The sequence below is a fragment of the Scyliorhinus torazame genome, chromosome 2 (assembly GCF_047496885.1).
Source record: "Scyliorhinus torazame isolate Kashiwa2021f chromosome 2, sScyTor2.1, whole genome shotgun sequence".
In the NCBI taxonomy this organism is placed as follows: Eukaryota; Metazoa; Chordata; class Chondrichthyes; order Carcharhiniformes; family Scyliorhinidae; genus Scyliorhinus; species Scyliorhinus torazame.
The window spans coordinates 78,676,941-78,703,295 of NC_092708.1; the positions used below are offsets into that span (position 1 = coordinate 78,676,941).

At 39.8% G+C, this 26,355-nt stretch overlaps 1 protein-coding gene across 1 annotated transcript in view; it reads right to left on the reverse strand.

Annotated features, from left to right (window-relative positions):
- ccdc93 (CCC complex scaffolding subunit CCDC93) overlaps positions 1-26,355 on the reverse strand; it is a 95,584-nt gene that overhangs the window by 8,744 nt on the left and 60,485 nt on the right. Inside the window, exons 8-20 of the mRNA XM_072473028.1 lie at positions 24,742-24,778; positions 24,036-24,125; positions 22,822-22,872; positions 21,841-21,927; positions 20,463-20,579; positions 18,701-18,763; positions 15,909-15,982; positions 11,866-11,947; positions 10,817-10,891; positions 7,183-7,254; positions 5,594-5,702; positions 3,352-3,434; positions 205-242 (exon numbers count right to left, since the gene is read on the reverse strand). Coding sequence (XP_072329129.1) covers positions 205-242; positions 3,352-3,434; positions 5,594-5,702; positions 7,183-7,254; positions 10,817-10,891; positions 11,866-11,947; positions 15,909-15,982; positions 18,701-18,763; positions 20,463-20,579; positions 21,841-21,927; positions 22,822-22,872; positions 24,036-24,125; positions 24,742-24,778 — 978 coding nt within the window. The remainder of the gene's footprint in view (positions 1-204; positions 243-3,351; positions 3,435-5,593; positions 5,703-7,182; positions 7,255-10,816; positions 10,892-11,865; positions 11,948-15,908; positions 15,983-18,700; positions 18,764-20,462; positions 20,580-21,840; positions 21,928-22,821; positions 22,873-24,035; positions 24,126-24,741; positions 24,779-26,355) is intronic.

A 26,355-nucleotide genomic window follows, 5' to 3' on the forward strand; every position in this document is an offset into this window, starting at 1 on the left:
AAATGGGCACACGCCTATTGAAAAACTTTTTTTTTGTTTTTGGAACAAATTTCCTTGAAAGCTTGAACATGGTGTATTTAGGAAGCACACTACAAGCAAGCCTATTGACTCAGAAAAAAATGTTTCCAAAGCATGATTAATAAATGAACTTTTAGAACCTCAGCAAAGGTACAAAACAGTGTACCCAACTTGCATGGTACTTACTGTTGAAAGTTATCATGAATTGAATTCAACAGGTTAACCTGGTAAAAAGAAAGTTGGATCAGTCCTTCAGACAGACATTGACACAATACTTATGGAGTGCTTAGTCCTCAATAAGGCACCAAACTTTCTATCTTGCAATAAATAAACATGCTTAAATGTCAAAACATATGTATTAGCCAGTGCTCACTAAAACGTTCAAAAAAGGGCTTTGCCTACACATAGAACACATTGGGCTCTTCAATTGGCAAAATAATTCCCCAAGCTCAGTGTTTTTCAAACGTTTCTTCCCAGGATCCAGCCCAGCCGAACTTTCGTGACCCACATCACATCTGCTTATATTTAATGCGAAAGGGAAGCCTTCTTGGTACTCACAATCTCATTTGAATCAGGTTCAAAGGAAGAGAGGACAATGCATGCATCAGGTGCAGACTTCAGACAGTTCCTTTGTGCTGTCTTAATCTTTGTGAGAAAGGAAAATCCAACCTCGCATATATAGATCACCATGAAGGACAATAGCAACAAAATGCTTGTTTTATTCAGCACTGGATAGCTACTCCAGAATGCTGACAGGCTCATAGGCTTGTAGCGTGATTTTAATGTGGTATCACTGGTCAGGTACACCTGCGTAGCCTTTTCATTTGGAGTCAGCTATAAGTTAATAACTGACTCTGGGGTCTCAACTTCAAATTTTTCATCTACCATTTCTTTTCAAAATCGGAAATTTCTCCTCACATTTGACAGTACTTCCCTGCATATAACACACATGGGCTTTGCACCTTTATTTACATTGGCACAATTGACAAAACCATACCAGAAATCAATGTTATATTGCTTTGTTCCGTAGTTAAGTTTATTTGTAGGCTGTTAGTCAGGAGGTCCAGGAGATGTGTACAGAGCTAACACTAACACTGCTCAGTCCTGTCATGGACTCTCCTACGCACGTCTTTGGGACTTGTGGGAGGAGACTGGATTACTTGGAGGAAACCCACGCAGACACGGAGAATGTGCAGACTCCGCACAGATAGTGAGGCAAGCCGGGAATTGAACCTCAGACCCTGGCACTGTGAAGAAACAATGCTAACCACTGTGCTACCTGCCGCCCAAACAAACATGGGACTCATTAAAATCCCAAATTTATGAAAACAAATTCAAAGTAACTTCATAATTGACTGCTTTTTTGAGAACCAAGTTTAACTATCCTTGTACACATTCTAATAATGAAACACTAAATTCTCTTTTTTTATTAGTCAAGTTTTACAGACTTCAAAAATACTTCACACTTGCCAAAGATAAACTTCTTTGGCAGCTTGCTTTATTCTTTGAAGGAATTTTCTTTCCCAGATACATTCACAGAAAACAGATTTGCTATATCCAGACACCTTTGGGTGAACCAGCCTTTTGCTCCCTATACATTTCCCAACCTCTATTAACAATTATTTTGAATATATCTTCCCAAATTAAGACAAATCCAAAGATGCTTAAATCACAATGCTGTAGATATAAATAAACAGATTCAGGCTCAATTGTGCACACTACTTGGGTTGTTGAACTAATGCTAACAGTCAAATTCATCACACCAGATTTCCCAAATCTATGGGATTCCCTCGCCAACTTGACATCTGGGGTACGGGGGAAGGGGGGGTTGAGTCCTCAAAACCACATAATTGAAGTTTCAAGTGGCTTGGTGGACAAGTGCATCCCTTGTGTTGCTCCGAGCGAAGATCAGGAGGTCTTAGAATTGTTGCCTGTTCTTTGCAAGACATCAGTTCAGTTACTAATCTGAGTTTAGCATCACTGAATCAGGGGCGGAGATTAAAAAAAGATTAGCCAGAATTTCTGGAAAGTGTACATAATTGTATATTGAACAAGGACGGACAGGATTGGGCTGAACTGTGATGGCTAGCAGAGTCAAATAGTTTGCCAAAATTAATCACCAGGTTTAAGTTAACATAACCAGTTCACAGGAGAACTTGCAAAATCAAAGTTCACCAGTATTTCAGGTGACAAATGAAAATTGGATGGTGCGAGAAAGGAAGAATATATATGATTATATTTTATTGCTCAATTAATTAGAATTTTATTTTTCCTTAACCACCTGTCTCATCAACAAGCAACCTGCTTCCAACTTCCTTCATCAAATGTAGCATGGAAGGCCTCATTATAGAAAAGAAAACTACTCTTTACTTATTAACAACTTTGATTTCCCCTGGGCACTGCATCATTGTTACTGGTCCACGATGCTCTGCAACTCCCCATTAAGAGGTGCAGAATAATTTGTTGGCCTTCTTTCTTCGTCCTTCTTTCTTCACCCCCCTTTCTATGGTGGTGATAGCAGTCAACATGGCTGAGATAGTAAATTCTCTGAATGTTCGTGCACACATCTCTTTGGAAGCAACAGACTTTTTCTGTCGATTTGTGCAACAACGTTTTTTTAAAAATTCATGCACGGATTATTCATTACTCTACGAATAAGGCCATATATCATTGCCCATCCCCAATTATCTTTGGGAATATGGAGGTGAGTCACCCTCTTGAACCACTCCATATGGTGTAGGTACAGCAACAGTGCTGTTTGGGAGGGAGTGCCAGGTTTATAATACAGCAATAGTGAAGGAACAGCAATATATTTCCTAATCAGGATGGTGTGACTTTGAAGGAAGTGTCTGTGCACCTTATTCATCAAGATATTAGAGGTTTGGAAGGTGCTGTTGAAGGAGCCTTGAAAATTGCTGCATGACATCTCGCAAATGTGTCAACATTATTGTTACTGTGCTCTGGCAGTGGTGGAAGTGAGTGAATGTTTAAGGTAGTGGAATGTGGTGCTGATTAGAAAGATGCAAATTGTGACTCCCTAACTTTCTCTCTCTCCAAACTAACCAAAATGCCTGTTTTTAAAATTTATTTTCAGTTCTGAGTGGCCCAAATGTAAAAATCAATAATGTCCTTTTGCAGATTTTTGACAGATCGCCTGGGTATTTCCATCTTTGTTTTGCTTTCAAACCTGCCAATGTCGAGCATTTGCAATTTTAAAAAAAAATGTTTAGATAGATGTAGAAACTTTTAATTAGCTTTGGACGAGCATGTTTGCTACAGAACTAAACAGTAAGCTTAAGATATAAAGCAAAAAGTTGATTTGGAGTTCCTTACCTCTTTTTCCAAGTACACTTTTTTATCATCAAGTGTATTATAGAGTGTAAAGAACTGTTTTGTTTCCTTGTGAGTTGCTGCAACTACAACAGAACATAGTGATGTAAAGCAGCAACATTCAAGGTTGACTGAGCAAATCCTACACTACAGAGGAAGTGCATTTCCTATAAAACGTCATCTACAAGTGATTAAAATGTTACATACTTATTTTCTATTGTTTTTGATAAGTGAAGCAGTGTTTAGAGAAATGAATGCCATGTAGGCATGAGTTAGACAATTCAATACTACCAAAGTACTAAATTATTAGCAACACTGATTCACTTAGTTTTTAAATCTTGCCTAAACCAGTTGAAACAAACCAACTGAATCTTTTTTGAAAAAGCAATTTAGGTTTTACATGTATTTTTTTTTCTTAGGATGAGCAGGAATTTTTAACATACACCTTAGTCTTGATCGCATTTTCTTTTTCCATTTAAACTAATCTATTCTATGAAACCTACTACTCCCTTAACCGATTCACACCTTCCCCTCCTCCCCACAACATGGCAGCTTCTGACCGAACATACTCTCAGATAATCAAGAGACACCTATTCTATAATCACCTCCACCACATCAGTCAACTTTGTCACACTGCTTTCAAAACTTAATATACTTTCAATGTCCCCTCCCCTACTTCTTCAACTACCACCTAATATTCAACCATTCCTTTCTTTCTCAAGGTTTGCAAATTGTTGTTTCCATCTTTCTTTCTATTTATAATAATAATAATCTTTATTAATGTCACAAGTAGGCTTACATTAACACTACAATGAGGTTACTGTGAAAATTCCATCGTCGCCACACTCTGGCGCCTGTTCGGGTACACAAAGGGAGAATTCAGAATGTCAGATTCATCTAACAGCACGTCTTTCGGGACTTGTGGGAGGAAACCTGAGCACCGAGAGGAAACCCACGCAGACACGGGGTAATCATGCAGACTCCGCACAGACAGTGACCCAAGCCATGAATCGAACCCAGTGTGAAGCAACAGTGATAACCACTGTGCCACCCTAAGCCCTCCAAATCAAGTGTTTGTCCATTGCGTAACACAAATACCACTATCACGTGGGTAACGTTCAGCAATATTCTCCCATGACAGCAACAACAGTATAAAGGTACTTTCACTATTCCTGGACTCCTCGGCAGTCTTCAAACATTGGTGACCACTCTATCCTCTTGAACATCTTCCTCTACAGTCCAACTCCATAAGCGCTGCTCCTTCTCTGTTCCACTTCCACCTACCATATAGTTATATTTCCTCAGTCTCTCCTTGAAATATTCCTCCATAATATACCCCAGTGTTCTAGTCTTGCCTCCCTCTTGCAGGTTTCTGGTCAGCATCTCAGCTACTCATCTCTCTGCTTTTTCCAGCCAACAAGCAGCTGCAGCTCAGCTGGATTCAAAGTTACCATTCTGGGATTTGATTTTTGAAACCATTATCACTAATACGGAGAGTTGAAAAAAATGTTTACAATCATTTGCATTGCCAAAACACTCATACAAAGTGTTGCAAAATCCTCCAAGGCATCTCTTCACACATGACAACATTAGAAAATTGGAAACATTTCTCAAAAATCATTCGTTGATGAGCAAAACAACTTTAGCAACTTAAAAAACAAAAATCAACTGATTCCTGGGATGAAGAGGCTATCTTTGGAGGAAAGGTTATGTCTGTATCCACTGGAGTTTAAAAAAGTGAGAGGTGATCTTGTTGAAACATGCAAGAACATGAGGAAGCTTGACAGAATGGATGCTGGAAGGATATTCCCCCTTGTGGGACAGGCCAGAACTAGGGGACCCAGTTTAAGAATGAATGGTCTCCCCCATTTAAAACAGAAATTAGAAGACATTTTTTCTCAGAGGGTCCTGGATCTGTGGAACTCTCTTCCCCAGAGTGATTGAGGCAGGCCATTGAATATCTTTATGGCTGAAGTAAATGGAGTCTTGACTGATGAGAATCAAAGAAAGTCAGCAGGACAGTGGCACTGCGGCCATAATTAAATCACATGATCTTATTGAATGGCAAAGCAGGTTTGAGCAGCTGAATGGCCTATTCCTGATCGTATAGGCAAGTACTTCTCTTCTCAGTACTTAGAAAAGTTAGTCACAATAGTATGTCTATTAATGGACTTCAAGGAGAGGTAATTAGGAAAGGATACACATTATTCTAAAAGGTTTAAAATTTGTTAGCTTAAATGCATACCTTGATTGTAGAGCTCAACAAAACGTTTCTGATATTGGTTCAATTCAGCCCTGCTTGGTACTTCATCAATTTTGCGTTGTAAAACAGCAATTTCCCTATTTCGACGGGCCTGAAAGTAAGTAAATGCATCTGCAAATTAACGGTGCGCAAAACATCAAAACTAGATAACCTATGTAGCAACTCAGTATACAACTGGCCATCAAGCAAGTATATAGTTTGATTCAGTAGTTTCATACCTGCAATTCATTTCGAACAATGGAAACATTAAAAAGCAATCCAGTCTACTTTACTGATTTCCGAGAACTTGTATCCGGAATCCTTTGATCCATAGCAATAATTTGAATACCCCAACTGGAAGTCAAACTTCTAGATATTCAAGTTTAATATTAGTTTTAGAAAAGCAAAATACTGCTGGCTTTAGAAATTTAAAATAATGCTGGCAATGCTAAGCAGGTCTGCCAGCAACTGTGGAGAATTTTAAAAAAAATTAAAGTCATGAGCTTTCACCAAAACTCTGTTAACTACATTTCCTTCTCCAGAATTGCTGCCTGATCCATCCAGCATTTACCATTTTTATTTTAGATTTCCAGCACAGGCAGTATTTTGTTTTTATATTAGGAACTTGTATTCTGTCTTTTGCAGCCATCCCCATTCATCTCATTGCTTCTTCTGGATGTGCAAAAATAGGTGTTGTATTTACAGAACGCTGGTCATTGCATTATAAAGTCAAGCACAAGTTTGAGACACAAATCAAAATGTATGTTTTTTTGAATTCCTTATAGTGTACCCCCTGCTTTGCAATGAGTTTTTTGGGAAATGAAGGATTATTTCAGTCATCACATGGATGATGTGGTGAAACCTAATGTACTATGGAACAAAATGAGTGCAGTGTGAAAGGGATTAAAAGGGATTATTAGTTTTCCTGTCAAATTGTCAATGCTAAAAATAAGAGTATAAAAAAATGTACAACATGCTTGGGATGACAGAAAATTGGTCAACTATCAATCAGGGATGAAGTGGAGAAAATCTCCACTTGAGATGATACTTTGAGCCAAATAAAATAGGAGGGCAAGATTTTTGTTATTTTCATAAATTAGTTTATTTTCAATGATGCAGAAAGGTGCGCTCGGGAGGTGATTTCTCAAGGCAGAATTCCGACCACCAGTCCTTAAACCAATAGCATTTTGGATGGTCTAATTAATTTTCTGGTCAGTGGTGACATCCAGATGGGCAGCACGGTGGCACAGTGGTTAGCACTGCTGCCTCACAGCGGCGAGGTCCCAGGTTAGATCCTGGCTCCAGGTCACTGTCCGTGTGGAGTTTGCACATTTTCCCCGTGTTTGTGTAGGTTTCGGCCCCACAACCCAAAGATGTGCAGGGTAGGTGGATTGGCCATGCTAAATTGCCCCTTAAATGGAAAAATTAATTGGGTACTCTAAATTTATATTTTTTTAAAATGGTGGCATCCAGGTTGCTGATGGTAGTGGATTCAGTGATGGTAATGTTATTGTGCATCAAGGTAAATGGTTTGTTCTCGGTTATTGGAGATGATCATTGTCTGGTACTTGTGTGGCATGAATGTTACTCACCAACAATAGCCGTATTTTCTGTAGTTTTTCTCTGTCTTCTTTATGCTGTTGCTCTATTAATGCACTGTGTTCCTAGTTGAAATTGAAACATTGGTGAAGACAAATTTTAACAGCTTTAACACAAATAACGTACCATATCCTGCAGATTCCATGCAATTCAAAATATTGTACTGATGGAAGCAAAGTAAAAAGACTACGGATATCATTAATTACCAGAGTAATTCCTGTAGAAACAATTTACACATTTCCAGAATGAACAAGTCACCCTCATTCATTGTGTATAGAATTTGCTCCAGGGTCCCTTTTTGGGGGTACTGGATTCTATCCTCCTAGGGTAATACTTTTCCCATTTGAATTTGCTAACCTACTGAAACGTCTGCCTGGAGAAATAGACCATTAGAGAAGTAATGTTTAACAAGGAAAGAGGGAAGACTTGACTAGAACTTGGATCTCAGCTCTTGTGGCAGTGCCAGTGCCAGTGAGAAGGTATCAGGAATTTGAAGCAACCTGCAAATACAGAGGAGAATCAGACAATCTGGAATTGGTAGATCAGCAGCAAGTTCTTATTAATAATTAAAGTTGTTTGAAGATTTTCATAGTGAGAGCAGTGACATTGAGGAAGACACATTTACTATTACACCATGTAAAATGTTGCTTTTCACAGCAAGATTTTACATGGTGCAATTAACTTAACCTTCCCCATTGATGTGCTCTTGACATGGTTGGTGTTTGCCAGGAAAGCAGTTGATTTGACTTCCAGCAGTTAAATCTGCCACAACAAAATTGGAGAGATGAAATACACTATCTCCCGTTTTAATAGAGAATAACTGGTCCAGTATTCCAATTGCAAATCCACATATGGTTAATGCACAGTTTGAGCAATGTGACAATTTTGGAGACAAAATAATCAAAGCACAACTTATCCTCACCTTTATAAATTATTGGTAGGCCCCAGTTGGAACATTATGGTCAATTCTAGGAGCCATATTTTATAGGAAGGATGAGGGGAGGGGGGCCCCAGTGGAAATGTAATTGAACCAGTAACCCAGGCTATTTCTCGAGAGACACAAATTTAAATCCCAACATGATAACTGGTGAAATTTAAATTCAATTAATGAAAACTGCTGTTAAAGCTAGTCTAATGGTGACTACAAAGCTACTGTTGATCGCCATAAAAACACATGTTCAACTGTTGCAATGACCTTTCCTCCACCATAAGGTAATAAATTATCACAAGTAGGCTTACATTAACACTGCAATGAAGTTACTGTGAAAATCCCCTAGTTGCCACACGCCGGCACCTGTTCGGGTACACTGAGGGAGAATTCAGAAATGTCCAATTCACCGAACAAGCACGTCTTTCGGGACTTGTGGGAGGAAACCGGAGCACCTGGAGGAAACCCACGCAGACAAGGCGAGAACGTGCAGATTCTGCACACACATACCCGATTCCCTGGTGCTGTGAAGCAACAGTGCTAGCCACTTGTGCTCCCATGCTGCTGGATATTCACAGGTAATTGTCCAATGTTCAGCATTATTTGCGACTCCTCAGATTCTCAATTTGCCCATGTCCATATATGGCAAAACCTGGGCAACATTTAGGCTTTGGCTTAAAACTGGCAAGTAACATTTGTGTCACACCAGTGCCAGGCAATGGCCATCTCCGAACATAGAATCCAACCATTGCTCCTTGACATTTAATGGCATTACCAATACTAAATCCCCTATTAACATCCTGGGGATACCACTGACCAGAAACTAAACTGGACGAGCCATATAAATACAAAGGCAAGTTAAAGACTGGCAATTGTGCAGCATGTAACCCACCTCCCGACTCCCCTAAGTCTGTTCACCATCTACAAGACCCATGTGAGTGTGAGGGAATACTTCCTGGATATGTGCAGCTCCAACAATGCTGAAGAAGTTTGACACTGTTACGACACCCTGGGCGAGTCCGTGGTCAGTTGCCCCACAGACCCTGGAGTCTCAACATAAGTGAATTAACCAATAATGTGTTTTTTCCAAAAGATCTTTAACCCTCGATTGCTTCAATGTGCCACAGACACTAGATTTATAATTAAACATTAACAAACTGTTTATTAATAATATATATATATATATATATATATATATATATGTGTGTATATATATATATATATATATATATGTAAATATATATATGTGAATATATGAATAAATGAATATATGTAGAAATACATATGTAAAAGTAAATAAAATAAATAACAGGACAATGGCCTATGAGTCTAGCTATCCCAAAACCCCGTCGCACCCGCCACCCAGACACACACAAGATAAGGGTTGGAGACGATGAAAAAAATGGGGATTGAAGGGAAAAGTTTGAGGTGAGTCTTCACTGCTGTGGTTGCGGCTTTTGGGAATAGATTTCCTCAAAAGGTCAGGTTGGCGCAGTTCCATCTTTTCGCCAGCGGATGGAGCTAGGTACAGGATGCTCAGATTAGTGCAATTCTAATCGCCAGCCACCAGATGGTGCTGTACACAGGATGTTCAGATCAATGCAATTCTGCTCTTCTACCACCAGACGGAGCTATCTTCTCCCTGTGAGATTGCAGACCTGTGGAAAACAGCTTACACTTTCCCGTTCCAGAGATCTCTTATGTAAATCTGGTTTGGCCCCATGTCGTGCAAAACCAGAACGCTCTGGATATTTTTTCCCCCCTCAACTTCACAAAAATAGATCTCATTTATAATTTATCATTACTCTTAGCAGGACGACTCTGTCTGCTATGTAACAATATTTGTCTGCCATGTTGCTATGTAACAATATTTCTAAAGTTCTTCATTGGTTGTTAAATACTTGGACTGTCTCTTGGGCATGAATACTCTTTATATACTGTATTTTGACCAGCAGGAGTACCTTACTAAGGTAAAGTAGCTACTTTTTAATCTTGTGGCTCACTTTAAAATGACAAGGGGCTACTTTGGCACAACAGGATTTACAGTATTTGGAGTACTGACTGACAATAAGAAATAAGGGATAATGGTGAAACCATTTTCGGTCATTTGGCCATTTTTTGGGATCATCTCAAGAACTGGGTGCAAAATGTTTGGAATGAATTCCAAGCTGGAAATATCGAACATGATATTTGAGAGTGAATACTTTAGGTATGGGAGCCTCCTGGTTATGGAGACCGAACGAATGGAAAAAAATTAAACAAACATTCAGGCTAAAACAATGACTTTGCTATATAGATACAGCATTAAGATAAAATGAGATGAGGAGAAGGCAGAGAAACGAATAGGATTAGTTTAGGTAGTTCCAAATGAACAACTAGCAGCACAAAAGGTGAAATAATCACATAAGCCATTGACTGCTCTGCAAATTCTTCAATTCTGTAGAAACGGATTTTTTCCAATTATTTTCTACTTAAGGGAATTATTACAAGGACAGTGTTCTTCAGAATGAGAAATAAATATACTGCAACCTCCTCTAGGCCATGTTAACTTCAGAATTCATTTAAGGCAGGAAAGGAAAATAAATGAAAAATCTGAATTAGGTGTCTCAATTTGATGTTCATCTCAACAATTCTTTTTAGATTAGTACAGATGAGCTACTCATCAAGGCATCAATTGTTTCTTACACAGTGCTACATACCTTTTCTTCAGCTTCCTCAGTTCCTGCTACAACCTTAAGACTTTTGATAACCTGTTGCAATCGAGCCATTTCTTCCTGCAAACAAACAGCTCAAAAGTCACATGAGGAAAATTGCCTGCAATCAATTCTTTTACTCAGCCATACTTTGTGACAACAGCTAGACTGATATATTTATATTTTCAAAAACACAAAAGATTCATGTCAGTAAAATGCAGCTGTTACAACCTGTGCTCGTTCTGCGGTATCTCACACTTCATCTGCTATTTGGGAAGAATGACTTGCAGGAAGTGTAACTTATTTCTCAGTCAGGTTACTGTTTGAACCGATCTCCAGGTGGGAATATCAGTCTCTGAATAGTGGGATTACAAGTACTGATACACATGGCAGTGAAGGGAGGAGATAACCTCAACTGAAGAAATTGTATGGCTGTACACACTGAAGGGATGATGACAGAAGGTGCTCAAACTTCACATCTTAGTCCTTACAAAAGAATACAAGTTTGAGAAGAAATGTTGTATTGCAGATTTTTTGGCATCACAAATTAATTGTAATAGAATGTACAACACATTAATGCCTGAAGTTGTATCTGGAGCAAATCAAAAAAGCCAGACTTTTATAAATCTGAAAAGAACACAAGAGTTTAGAGAACTACTGGTGTAGCAGGATATCCTGAAGCTTTTGACATTTCGTTACTTTGGATAGTAGTTACTCTTGAATGCTCACCTGACAAAATTCTACAATTGCTCACGGTTAACTTTCTGTAGCAACAGAATTCAAAGTTTGTAGCAAATTAAGCATTTTCTGCATACAAGACTAATCAATCCAGGCACAAAGTCTGAACAAAGTAAGTAATTTTCAGATTAAAACAAAATACCACAAATTAAAATTAAGCTGTTTGAGCTTTAAGCTGTCAGTGCTTGATGAGGATATGGGGTAGTGGGCCGAATCACAGACCTGAAGCAACTGGTTGTTTATTTGTGACTTCAGTCGCATGCTTATCTGAACAATATATACATTCACTCATACAAAACATAACTTAAAACACTTACCCTGCAATGATTCCTAAATTGCAGCTCCTGGTCCTTTAGGCCTTCATTCATGGTGACCAATGACCTCAACTTCTCCAGTATGCTAATTGGAAATAATTTTTTTTTGGTTTTTGCACTGGTATAATATAAAATACTATAATGAAAACAGAATATGTTGGAAATATTCAGCAGGTCAGGCAGTGTCGCTGGAGAGTGAACTAGAATTAATGTTCCAGATCAGTACCTGGGGAGGTGGTGGTATAGTGGTATCGTCACTAGTGTAGTAATCCAGAGTTCCAGGGAATGCTCCAAATCTGTGCAGATCACGATGCCCCAACTAAAAAAACACTTTCTTCCCTTACCCGGTTCATATTCCTCCATCTCCTCCCTATTCATGTACCCATCGAGATGCCACTTAAATATTCCTAATGTGCCTGCTTCCACATCATCCTCTGGCAGCACATCCCAGGCATCCACCACTCTGCGTACACTCCCCATAAACTTTCCCCTCACAACGTGAACCTGTGCACCCTTGTAATTGCTACTTGCACCCTTGGAAAAACCCTCTGACTATCCACCGTGTCTAGCCTCTCAATTTTGTAGACCTCTATCAGGCCTCCATCTTTCCAGTGAAAACAATCCTTGTTTATTCAACCTCTCCTCATAGCCAACACCCTCGAGACCAGGCAACACCCTGGTTAACCTTCTTTGCACCTCTCCAAGCTTCCAAATTCTCCTTATAATGTGGTGACAAGAACTCCATGCAATACTCCAAATTCAGCCTAACCAAGGTTTTATATAGCTGCAACATGATTTCCCAACTCTTGTTATCAATGTCCCGGCTGAAGAAGGCAAGCGTGTCATATGCCTTCTTAATCACCGTGGCCACCTATATTGCCACTTTCAAGGAACTGTGGACGTGCAGGCCCAGATCCCCCCGCATTTTCCAGTAACTTCACTGCACATTTAATGTAAGCCTACTTGTGACACTAATAAAAATAATGTTTTTTAAATTTAGAGTACCCAATTATTTTTTTTCCCCAATTAAGGGGCAATTTAGTGTGGCTAATCCACCTAAACTGCACATCTTTGGGTTGTGGGAGTGAAACCCACGCAGACACAGAGAGAATGTGCAAACTCCACATGTGGTGCAGTGGTTAGCACTGGGACTGCGGCGCTGAGGACCCGGGTTTGAATCCCGGTTTGGGTCACTGTCTGTGTGGAGTCTGCACATTCTCCCTGTGTGTGCATGGGTTTCCTCCAGGTGCACTGGTTTCCTCCCACAAAGATGTGCAGGTTAGGTGGATTGGCTATGATAAATTGCCCTTAATGTCCAAAAATGTTAGGTGGGGTTACTGGGTTATGGGGATAGGGTGGAGGCGTAGGCTTAAGTGGGGTGCTCTTTCTGAGGGCCTGTGCAGACTCCATGGGCCAAATGGCCTCCTTCTGCACTGTAAATTCTATAATTCTATGATTCTAAGTAAGTGCCAGGCAATGACCACCTTCAACAAGAAGGTTGTTGGCCGTTGCTGAATCTCACCCTATCAACATCTTGAGGGGTGGAGGTACCATTTTTAAAATAATCTTTATTGTCACAAGTAGACTTACATTAACACTGCAATGAAGTTACTGTGAAAAGCCCCTAGTCGCCACATTCCGACACCGACACCTCACACACCGGGTACACAGGGAGAATTTAGAATGTCCAATTCACCTAACAGCATGTCGTTCGGGACTGGAGGGAGGAAACTGGAGCGACCGGAAGAAACCCACACAGACATGGGGAGAACGTGCAGACTCCACACAGACAGTTACCCAAACCGGGAATCGAACCTGGGACCCTGAAGCTGTGAAGCAACAGTGTTACCCACTGTGCTACCCCATTGACCTAAAACTGAACTATCCATTTAAATACTGTGGTTACAAGGACAGATCTGAATTTAGGAAACCTGCAGCGAGTAAGTCACCTCCTGACTCCCCAAACCATGTCCATCAGCTACAAGGCACAAGCCAGGAATGTGATATAATCGTCTCCACTTGCTTAGCCAGCTCCAACAACACTCAGAAGCTTGGCACTGTCCAGGACAAAACAGTCTGCTTAATTGCTACTCCATCCACAAACATTCCCTCCCTTCACCACTGATGAACAGTAGCAGCAAGGTGTTCCATTCACAACATGCGCTGCAGGAACTCACCAAGGCCCTTTGGGTATACCTCCTAAACTCATGAGAAGGACAAAAGCAGCAGATACATAGGAACACCACCACCTGGGGCTTCCTCTTCAAGTCATTCCAATTTACCATCCTGACTTGGAAATATATATGGCTGTTTCTTCAGTCTTTGGGTCAAAATGCTGGAATTCCCTCCCAATCAGCACAGTGCATGTACCTGCACCACATGGGCTGCAGCAGTTCAAGGCAGCAGCTCACCATTACCTTCTCAAGAACAATTATGGAAGGCAATGAATGCTAGCCTGGCCAGCAAAGCTCACTTTCCCCGAATAAGAAAAAAAAAGGGTTGGGCCATGTATTAAATGTTCTATTCTTACTTGCCCTATGCCAATTACCAAGGACTCAGGTATTGCCTGATATATGCAAATACAAATATGAAGACAGACTGGAAAACTGACTTTTGTTGAAAAACTGATAGTGGCAGAATTACATTTTTAAATAGGCTAGATAAATGCAGATTGTTTGCACAAATGCAAGGACCGATTGTCCTATTTCTGTGTTGTAATTTCTATGCTAGAGTGATTCCAAAGAGACTCAAGTTAAGATCTCAATTGAATTTGTTCGCGAAAAAACAATAATCAAGGTCTTCATTCAAACTAAATTACTTTACAGGGTGGCCTATTAAATACACGTAGACATAAATAGGAAATTAAGTGTTACTTTTGACAGATTAGACCTTTTTCTAACAGTAGTGTACACATGAAATAGACAGAGATTGAACAATGGAGTGATCAACAACCTTCATTTATGTAGCATACTTAACATAAATCTATGTACCGTGGTACATTTTATCAATAAACATTTTTCAAATAGATGCATATCTGTTTAGGAGCATTCATACTCCAAGAGAATTAAAGACAGATAGCTGAATATGACAGCTAATTATGGTGCCTGATGAAAGGTTATCATTCTAAAATATTAACAGTTCTTTTCTCTCCACTGGTGCTTCTGAGCTGCAGTGTGTTTTCCAGCAATTTGTTTTTATTTCCAGCATTCAGAGTACTTTGCTTTCCAGACAATTGAATGATTTGTTGAATCAAATAGTCCTTGAACTGCTACAACCATGGACAAATACCAAGCTATAAAAACAACCAGGCATGGAAAAAATATCACACAGGAAGCCAGAGAGTTTACTCAATTGACTTCCTCAAAGGAAAATGCTTCCCTTGTTTCACTCTATCCTTATGATTACATGTTATGGGAAGAAGCCAAGATAGTGCAGTGCACATTATACAATTTCAGTGGTTAGAAAATTCAGTCATCAGTTTGCACTTCGTCGTTATTCGCTAACTCTCAGGCACAACCTTCTTACAGAAGAAATCATAAAATTGTTAGTCATGCGGACTCCATTATTTCTAGGTTTCTGGTCATGCTCCAGATGCCGCATCTGTTTTCATTACCTGGTAATGCAGAATCTGAAGTTGCTCTTTATTACACTAGATTTTACTGGATCTAGAATTTGTCTAGTCATTACCTGTAACTACTTCTATTTTTCTATCCATCTATATTTCAATTCAACTAGTTTGAAACCACCATGTTCAACTTTACGCTTTTTGCATCACATGCAGAACCTCAAAACTTAAATTTCTCTTGCAATCTACAAGTCACTTTTCTTACCTTGAACAAGTCTCAATGATATTTATTTCAACTACCAATTCCACTGTCCCAGAAGTCACATTTAGTAAATGGAAAATAATTTGTCCTTGCAGACACCACCAGACTTCTTGGCAATGCTACATGAACTCAAACTTGTGATTGTTGTATCAGAAAGTAAAGGTTTAGCTGTTCCTCAACAAGACCTACAAGGACTTAAAATATGTGACTAACACCTACCTGGAATCAGCTTGGGATTCTGCAGCTTCAACAGTAGACAGCTCTTTATCCAATTTCTGCCCATAATTCACAACCTATAAATACAAATCTGAAGTAAAACGATAATATAAAAAGCTAAATACTACAGATGCTGAAAATACTCAGGTCAACCAACAACGTGTAGAGAAACAAGAATGGTCTTCAACTAGAAACCTTGTTTTGCATTGATGTTGCCTGACCTGCTAAGTGCTTCCAGCATTATTTGTATTAAATAGACCTGTAATGTGTTGTCCAACTTTTTTTTGAAATGTCAAAAAATACTAACAAACATGAAAATTATAAACAATTTAAATCTCAGATTCATGACATTCTACAGTAATAGATCTGCGCAACCTTGACAGATCCACTAGCCCAACAGCAATGTTAATAGAATGAACAGTACCAGCCTCCCCGAACAGGCGCCAGAATGTGGCAACTAGGGGCTTTTCACAGTAACTTCATTTGAAGCCTACTTGTGACAATAAGCGATTTTCATTTCATTATCATCTTTCTCTCCCTTCACTAACTAGATTACTCACGACCTTTACTTCTCATAATTATAGCTGCTTTCAGAAGATATTAACTTTATTGAAATAGGCTTACTTCCAGCAAACTAAGCACACAAGAGGCATGATATGTTTAGACAGGAAGAATGAGGAGACACGATGCAAGCTAATAGTACGATTTTAAAACGTCTGTAAGAACAGAGACCTCGAGATATTGTGTATAAATCTAGAAAGATGATAGGACAGGATAAAACTGTTAATAAAGCGTATGGGCTTTAAAACGTACAAAGAAAAAAATACGAGGACATTTAGCCCTTCAAGCCCGCTCCGCCACTTATTATGATCATGGTTGATCATCAATTTAATAGCCTAATCCCGCTGTCCCCTACATCCTTTGATCCCCTTTGCCCAAAGTGCTATACCTAACTGCTTCTTGAAACCATACAATGTTTTGGACTCAACTACTTTTTGGAATGAATTCCACAGGCTCACCGCTCTCTGGGTGAAGACATTTCTCCTCATCTCTATCCTAAATGGTCCACCCCACATCTTCGGACTGTGACCCCTGGTTCTGGACACACCCTCCATCGGGAACATCCTTCCTACATCAACCCAGCCCAGCCAGGATGGAATTTATAGGTTTCTATGTGACCCCCCCCACCCCCCACATTCTTCTGAACTCCACAGAATCCTAATTGATTCAATCTATCTTCGTATGTCAGTACTGCCATCCCAGGAATCAGTCTGGTAAACCTTCACTGCACTCCCTCTATAGCTCGAACATCCTTCCTCAGATAAGGAGACCAAAACTGCACACAATATTCCAGGTGTGGCCTCATCAAGACCCTGTATATTGCAGCAAGACATCCGTGCTCCTGTGCTCAAAATTTACCTTCTTTACAGCCTGCTGCACCTGCATGCTTAGCTTCAGCGACTGGTGTATGAGGACACCCAGATCTCGTTGCACGTTCCCCTCTCCAACTTTTGGCTAGTTAATAGTCTGCCTTCCTGTTTTTGCTACCAAGGTGGATAACCTCACATTTATCCAAATTATACTGCATCTGTCATTCATGTGCCCACTCACTCAACTTGTCCAAATCACACTGAAGGATCTCTGCATCCTCTTCACAGCTCACCCTCCCACCCAACTTGGTGTCATCTGCAAGATTGGAGATATGACATTTTGTTCCCTCATCTAAATCATTAATATATATTGTGACTAGCTGGGGTCCTAGCACCAATCCCTGTAGTACCCCACTAGTCACTTCCTGCCAATTTGGAAAAGACCCGTTAATTCCGACTGTTTCCTGTCTGCCAATCAGTTTTCTATCTCAATATACTACCCCAAATCCCATGCGCTGTATTTTAACACGCTAATCTTTTATGCGGGACTTTGTCAAAAGCCTTCGGAAAGTCCAAACACACCACATCCACTGGCTCCCCTTCATCAATTCTAAGTTACATCCCCAAAGAATTCCACCTTTCCCATTTTACTTTTGTGTCAGACAGGAATATACAATTGTTGCAGTCCCTTCATGCACTCTTAAATGTTTGCCATTGCCTATCCACTGTCATCCCTTTAAGTAACATTCCCCAATCGATCATAGCCAATAAAAAGGTAAGAGGAAGTGTACAAAAGTCAATTATCCTAAACCAATATAAAACCAGCTGAAGTAGTGCATCTACTTCTGAGATCCATATTTTAGGAAGACCATAAAGGCTTTGGAGAGGATACAGAAAATAATTCTGGAATGGTCCGAGGGATTAGTTATGTGTATAGACTGGGAAAATTGAGGTTGTTCGCCTTAAGAGTGAAGGTGGCCAGGAAGAGTTTGATATGCTCAAAGCCAGGAAACAAAAGAGAAAATGTTTCCAATGGCTGAAACATCAGACGACAGTGAAGATGATTGGCAAAAGAATCAGAGACAACGAGGGTGAAAAAACACTGGATATGGATTGCACTGTCCGATAGGATGGTGGAAACAGGATTCAATAGTAGCTTTCAAAAGGCAATTGAGTAAATATTTAAAGAAAAACAATGGCAGGATATGGGCAAAGAGCAAGCAAGTGGGACTAACTGGATTGTTTTTTGAAGGAGACAGAAGAGACTTGAATGGTCGTGCTAGAGTATCATGAATGGTCGTGCTGGAGTATCGTGAATGGCCGTGCTAGAGTATCGTTCATGCTGTACCACCCAATGATTCTATAAATGATTTAAGCAAACACGGATGCTAGATTTGCTGGTTACCTAAAATGAAGTAATCTTACCTCCACCAGTTTCTTCTTTGCTTCCTCACATGTAGCTTGAATCCCACCATATTTAACTTGAAGCTGTTAAGAAAACAATAAGCTTAGACTGGGAGAGGGTGGGTGGGGAGACAGCTAAATCGAAGAGGAAGGAAAGGCGAACCACAGGTGGGGGGGGGGGGGGGGGGGAGGTCAGGAGCGGGGAGAGGGGGGGGAGGGAGGGTAGAGGGAAGTGACGGAACAATGGAGGAGAGCCAGGGAGGGGGAGGGAGGAGGCAGGGAAACGTTAACAAACTTAATGTCAACAGGAACAGAGAAAACGGGGAAGACGGGAGGGCCGCAGAAGCGGAAGTGCGCAGAAGCGGAACGAGACGACAACGGCAGCAAACTCCGTCTGGGAGAAGTAAGGGACGACAACACCACGAACAGATGCCTGCTTACGTGTGTAAATAATTTTGCCAAGGGTACAGAGCTGCTGCTGTTGAGCGGGGGCATTCTCAGGGAAAATTAAAACGTCAGCAGCAGCAGCGACTCGTAGGGGAGTGGGGGTGAGTGCTCCGTTGGGAGGGTCATGAGGCGCGTGGGGTCACGTCTAGTCAATTGCTATTGTATATTCTCTTTTTGCACTATGTTAATGTTCACTCTATTTTGCTGTGTTAGGATTACTATTTATTATGAAAAACATTGCAAATTTCAATAAAAAATTAAAAAAAAAAAAGAAAACAAGCTCATGATAACCTCAGTGCATCTATTTTGTCAGATACATGGTCACTACGGTAACCTGAGAGTTAACAGCTCAGTTCTGAATGCCTGCTGGAAATTCATAAATACCCTATTCTAGAGATCAGCAATCCTTGCGAACCCAACATCTAACCTAGTGCCTTATACTGGTGTTCCCTAGTTTACCCTAACTGACACAGCTCATAATCGTGGAAGGATCAGACAGTCCAAATGTAAAAACCTAATTATTTTGGCAACACAACCCAAAGCCCTGTTCACTTTCACAACAGCCTTACTGCACTGGTCACTGTTACATACTGAAGCTACACAACTGCTTTCAGGATGTGGACACTGTTGACTAATTCAGGGAATAGTCTATCTATCTTCCTTTTGATGGAATTTTCATCAAGGGTTCCATTAGTTTCCTCCTGGTGCTCATTGGCCCAAGGCTGTTGACATTTTCTGAACTTGGCTAAGTTAATTAATTACTGTCCAGTACTCAATGTTGACCAGTCACATGTAGTATAATCTACTGTAATGATCACAGTGGATCTTAAAACATGGATACTTTTGATCTTACTGCAGAACAAAAACAAAATGTTTCATTAGGGGCTAGTTCAATTAGGAGCTAGTTTAGCACAGTGGGCTAAACAGCTGGCTTGTAGTGCAGAACAAGGCCAGCAGCACAGGTTCAAGTCCCGTACCATCTCCCCGAACAGGCGCCGGAATGTGGCGACTAGGAACTTTTCACAGTAACTTCATTGAAACCTACTTGTGGCAATAAGCGATTATTATTATTTTTTAAAAACAAAATCACAAATGCTAGAAATTTTATGGAAAGATATTCACTTTCAAAATGGAAAACCAACACGATTCTCTGGTCAAGGCATGTACACTTGTTCAATTCAAAGGAATCCAAATTCTAAAACACTTATGATACAAAGCAGCTTCATAAGTTCTCGTTTCAGTTTTGCTCACTAGACAGCAAAGTTTTGTATTATAAACATAAGAAATACTTTCACAATACAGGAAATTCAGGACAAATTTAATTCCAGGAACCTACCTCTTCCAACTGCTTGGACTTTTGCAAGATTTGCTTGTTCAGAGATGCAACCTGTCTTCGATATTGCTGAGCGGCTCCAAGTCGTTCAGGGCGCTCCTCGGCTGAAAACTCAGATTGCTGCAATTATAAAAGTTGTCACTTAACTTCAATACTTGCTACTAATAACTGCTTGCGGCTGAGTCACAAAGGAGCTGTAGAAATGTGTTCAAATCGTCATCAAATGAATGTGATTGAAAGAAAAACTACCCAGTTAACAAGGTTTTATATAATGTAATTAATCTGCTTGTACACCTAGTTTGCCTTTTGACATACAAGTTTCTTGGCATACAATCCGATGTAGCTCTTTAAATAATGGAAGCTCTGGCAGTGTGTGCACGCTTGTGAATCCTATACCCAGAATCAGATGGCGAGGTGCCAGATGGAAAGTAGGCACAATAATCTCCTGAAAGGCTTTTCTTTCCGCTTCCATATCAATACCACTGGTGTCCCCCAAGGATGTATCCTTGGCCCCCTCCTATTTCTCAGGTACATGCTGCCCCATGGCAACACCATCCAAAAACAGTTTCCAGGTATCCGTGGACAACATCCAGCTCTACCACACCACTGCCCATCTCGACCACTCCAGAGGTCTCCAAATTAACAGATTGCTTTCCCGACATTCAATACGGCATGTGCAGATATTTCCTCCAATTAAATAGTGGGAATACTGAACCAACTGTCTTCAGACCACCACAAATTCCTTTACCTAGCCTCCAACTCCATCTCTCTCGCTGGCAACTATCTGAGGCTCAGCTAGACTGTTTGCAACTTTGTGTCATACTTGATCCCGAGATGAGCTTCCAACCATTATTTTATGCCATCACGAAGACTGCCAATTTCCACCTCCATACCATGGATTGACTCCGCCCACTTCAGTTCATTGGCTGCCACAACACTCACCTATGTTCTTGGTGCCTTTAGACTTGACCATTTCAACCCACTCCCATCCAGCATCCCACATGCTACCCTCTGTAAACTCAGCACTCATTTTGTCTCATTCAAAACTTTCCTGCATGATAGAGGAACCAGCACCAATTATGTAATCACCTTCTCCCATGTACTCACTAACATTGGCTCCCAGTTAAGCAGTACTTTGATTTTTAAATTCCTACCCATTTTTCAAAGACTTCCATGGCCGCCCCGTGTGTTTGTACACACGGGCATAAATATCTCAAGACACATGCAGTATTTTGCCAGTATCCTGACCCAACAATACTTCCATCAACAAAGAACTCTACATTTATTTAAGTTTGTTCTTTCAGTGAGCGCAAATTGCCTATACAAGGACAGTAACTTTGAGAAATACATTGGAACCCCCATAAGATACAAGGTACATTACCTTTTCGGCATATTCTGATGCAAACTGCTTAATTTCTTCTGACTGTAATCCTACAATGTGACCCACTGTACTAGCAGTCAGTTTTCCCTGAAAGTCATAAAAATATGAAGCCAATGTCAAGCAACTAACCATGGACAGCAATGGTTCAAAGGTTAGAATGATTAAATAAAGTATTTGACAATGCAACGTCTACAGGTGCTTTCTGTGATAGCAAGAACAGCTATTTGGTGCCACTGGGCTACATTTAAGCATGAAGTGTGCTTTTATGACTAATACAATCTTGCGCTGTCAGGATGAGCAAAAGGATACACATTTTATACCAGATTTTAAAACAAATGTATTAGTTTAACAAAGAACATCCTGACAGAAGACAAGTGAGTGCTCAGCCATGCAGGGTAGGTGATTCCTGACATTTAACACTGATGTTCATTAGTGGCAATGCTTTCCTGGCTCTCTGTGAACACAGGCAATGGAACACAGGCTGTGGAATAAAGAGTGCAATGAAGGTGAAGCGTAAACAACACAGCATTTTCAAATTGGTCCACACTTAACTGCAATACTTCAAACGCTAATGCATTATTTACAATGTTTTATATGAAATTCAGAATTGCTCTGCTTTAGGATCAATAAACACATCCACATTTCTGCACTTAGTCAGATTCTGCAAAAATTCAACAATACGAACCCCCCCGCAATTCTAACCTCCCTCACAAAGGGAACATCATTTCAGCATCCACCCAGTCAAGGAAGAAAATAGACAATTCTAAATCTTGTTAATTGTGGATAGGGTATAGAAATTCTATCTAGTTTCCAAACCTCTGGCTTGCATGTTACACTCAATCTTTAGAAATACAATAATACAGCTTATGAGCAAAAATCAGATGAAACAACTGTGCAGACAAGTTTATAGTCTAGAATCAATTAAAAAGAATTGAACATAATCCATTTGTCTACGGCCTTTCAGCATTTAAAATCAATTACCTCCTCAGTTGCCATCACAGCCATTCCAGTCATCAGTTTTTTAATGCGAAGCTGCAATTAAAATGGTAATCATAATTTTTAATCTCCAATTAAATATTAATAAATTGAGTCTCAACTACTCCGATCTATTGGTACAAAAATGTTAAAAGCAAATTAATTTGGAAATTGATTTTATTTGATATTATCCTAAACAATAAGATTTAAGCTATTTGTGCATGATTCAATTTGTTGACTATTGCTAAGTACACAATTCTCAAATAGTTCAGCCAGCATCTTTACATGGTGACTTCACTCTCACACCAATGTGCTCGATTCCTGAAGTGGCCTGAAAACCACTCTGTACATCAAAGTTGATTAATTTGGGTTAAGCAATATCAGTCTTGCTAGTGATCTCATGTCTCAAATGAATGAGAAATTGTGCAAACATTTTCTTAAATTAAAAGTTAGGGAGTGAGAACATCTAGGGCAATGAATTATTTTCCTGGATATAGGCAGCCTCAGAGCTGTTGTCAGCCTGGAGTGACTTTCTACTTCCTACAGTTTGGGTGGATCCCCATATAAATGGAATCTCTTAAGTGGAAATAATTAAGAGTTTTCAGGACATGACGATGTTTTAAAGTCAAATTTAAGACATTTTTCTCCCACTGACATGAATTTTTCAACTTTAATGAGTAATATTCTAGATTTTCCTTTTCTTTTCTTTTGTAATGAGAATAACATTTGGGTGCTGTGAAGTTAGCCGTCATTTTGGTGTATGGAAAATGTAACATCTCAATTCAATTAATAGTCTTCACAGTATTTACATTCTAGTGCAATCTATCCACTATAAATTGTTCATTTATTTGCTGGCATTAAAATCAGGTTTCATCAGTTAAATTGGGCTCTAATTTCTAAGTCAAGGGCACAGACAATCCATCCTTAAGTCTAGCCAACTCTGTCCAATATGCACTTGTGCTTAAATTCTGGTTTATCCTATTTGAATTACATGGTTCCAGAGGTTCGAAAAGGTTTTTTCCCCTCCAAAAGCAAAATCTAGTACCCACAATGTGAACTACATGCAAATTAAAAACATGGTATTTAAATTTCATTTGTGGCTCTCTGCTTTTAATTTGGTAATCTATCAACTGAAGAATTATACAAGCCACGAATGAAAGATGCAAAGGCAAATACTTCAAGACATTTTGCGTTACCAAGATTGTGTGCAAATAACGTACCTCTTCAACAGCCTGCAGATCATCTTCCTCAGATATGTCAGTCGCAACAGCTGTCAGTCCTGTTCCCAGGGCCCCTTTTTTGTCTTCACTCTGTAAAACACAATAGAAAATTATTGTGCAACGGGTGATGCAACACCTTAAAGCAACAATAGCATTGGAAAGGATTTGAATCTGGTCACAACTGTAAAAGACAGTGAAAACATACTTTTAAAAAATATATAAATTTTAAGTACCCAATTATTTTTTTCCAATTAAGGGACAATTTAGCGTGGCCAATCCACCTACCCTGCACATCTTTTGGGTTGTGGGGGCGAAACCCATGCAGACACGGGGAGAATGTGCAAACTCCACACGGAAAGTGATAACATCCTGAGATGCGGGAGGTTTGATTGCAGTCCGAATAAGACAATGACAGCAATTAAGGATACAAATGGTTGGCAACTTAGAAAAGAAAGTGAACACACTTCAAAAGACATCAAGGAATTATCACAAAACTAACTATTCTTAATTCCTAACCTTCTACTTACTACCCCATAAATTCTGTTGCAGTGTCTTACTGTAGGAATCTATGATTTATTGAACTAAACTCAGCATTTTCACCAATGAAAGCTCAAATCAACTGTTTATGCTGAGCAACAAACAAAAAGGAAAAATCTCAAACTAAGACAAAATTCAATTTTTTGTATTATTTAAGTTTAATTCTCACCTTTTCAGTGTTTGACTGTTTGCTGTAACCGTACTTACTGGAGAAAGAGGGAGAAAAGAATCAACATTTCTTAAATAATCAAAAATATCTTTATTAATTGGATTTAATAATCTAGAGAAGATACCAGCTTTGGAACCAAAGTGGATCATATTAATTTTTCAAATGCCATCATACACAGTGCCTAGCTATTCCATCACTTGAAAACAATAAGCCGGATTAATTTCAAGCTGTATTAAGCAGGATAGACTTGTAATACTTGTAGACCATTAACCACGATTCATAACATTGTTCATTGAATCATAGAATTTACAGTGCAGCAGGAGGCCATTCGGCCCATCAAGTCTGCACCAGCCCTTGGAAAGACCACCCTACCCAAGCCCACACCCGCACCCTATCCCCGTAACCCCACCTAACCTTTTTTGGACACAAGGGGCAATTTACCATAGCCAATCCACCTAACCTGCACAGCTTTGGGCCATGGGAGGAAACCCACGCAGACACAGGGAGAAAGTGCAAATGACACACAGTTAGTCACCCAATGCTGGAATGGAACCCAGGTCCCTGGTGCTGTGATGCAGCAGTGCTAACCACTGTGCCACACCGTGAAGCAGTCTTGGATACATATCGATGGAACAAGTGTGCAACAGAACCAAAACAACTATCGACTCAAGAGAAGAGCTTACAACAGCTAATAGTATGCCTTGATCCACTGCAGTTAAGGTTAATAAGCTCTCCTCGTGGTCAAGCGAATTAAAATTTTCAATGCATTTAATGTTGCAAACACCATAATTTAACTAGCCAGCAAGCTGAGCTCTGCACGTGTTTAAATATGCATACAGCAAACATCTCTGCATAGTTCATTGGCAGCACAGTGCAGCATTCAACTCCCAAATGTAACCCAGGTCAGTTGGTATGCATCACACAGTGCTAGTTTGAGACTACCACATTTGAATAAATGCACAAATTATTTCCTATTCAAAACTTATAACTGGTGTCAAGAATTGGAAATCTATTTGAATTTCTTAACTAAATAAATACATTCACTCCATCCCCAGATGACATTGCCAAATCTACTGAAGCACTGCAACACTGTTGTAAAAACATTATATTTTCTAGCAATATTTATTTTGGAATTTAAGGTTGGTATGTAAATGGTGGTCTGGATGCAGTTTTATTATTTGAATCGGTTTCCAAACTGGACAAAAAGTTTTCATCCCCAGCAAAGTCCTGATTAAAAGTCACAAACCATTCTTGTGGTTTTGACTGTGCTGCACTATCCCTTCTCAACCTCTCCACAGCCTTTAATAGGCCCTGCCATTCTCCTCCAAGGCCTTCTTGCCAGCAGAATAGGACTGCCTTTCCTGGTTCCACTCACCCATCTAAAGGCAGCCAGGAATCTCCTGCAATGGATTTTCTTCAGGTCCCATTATCTCAAGTTCAAAATCTATCCTGGTCCTATTTCTCACCCATTTGCTGCATTTCAAAGAAGATCTCTAAATACATGGCTTCACTTCCATATCTATAGGACAGCACCCAGCTCCAACTCACAGAAATTCAAGCCTTCCATTGCCAATGCGTCATCAAACCTGCTTGCCAACATCCGTTCCTGGATGA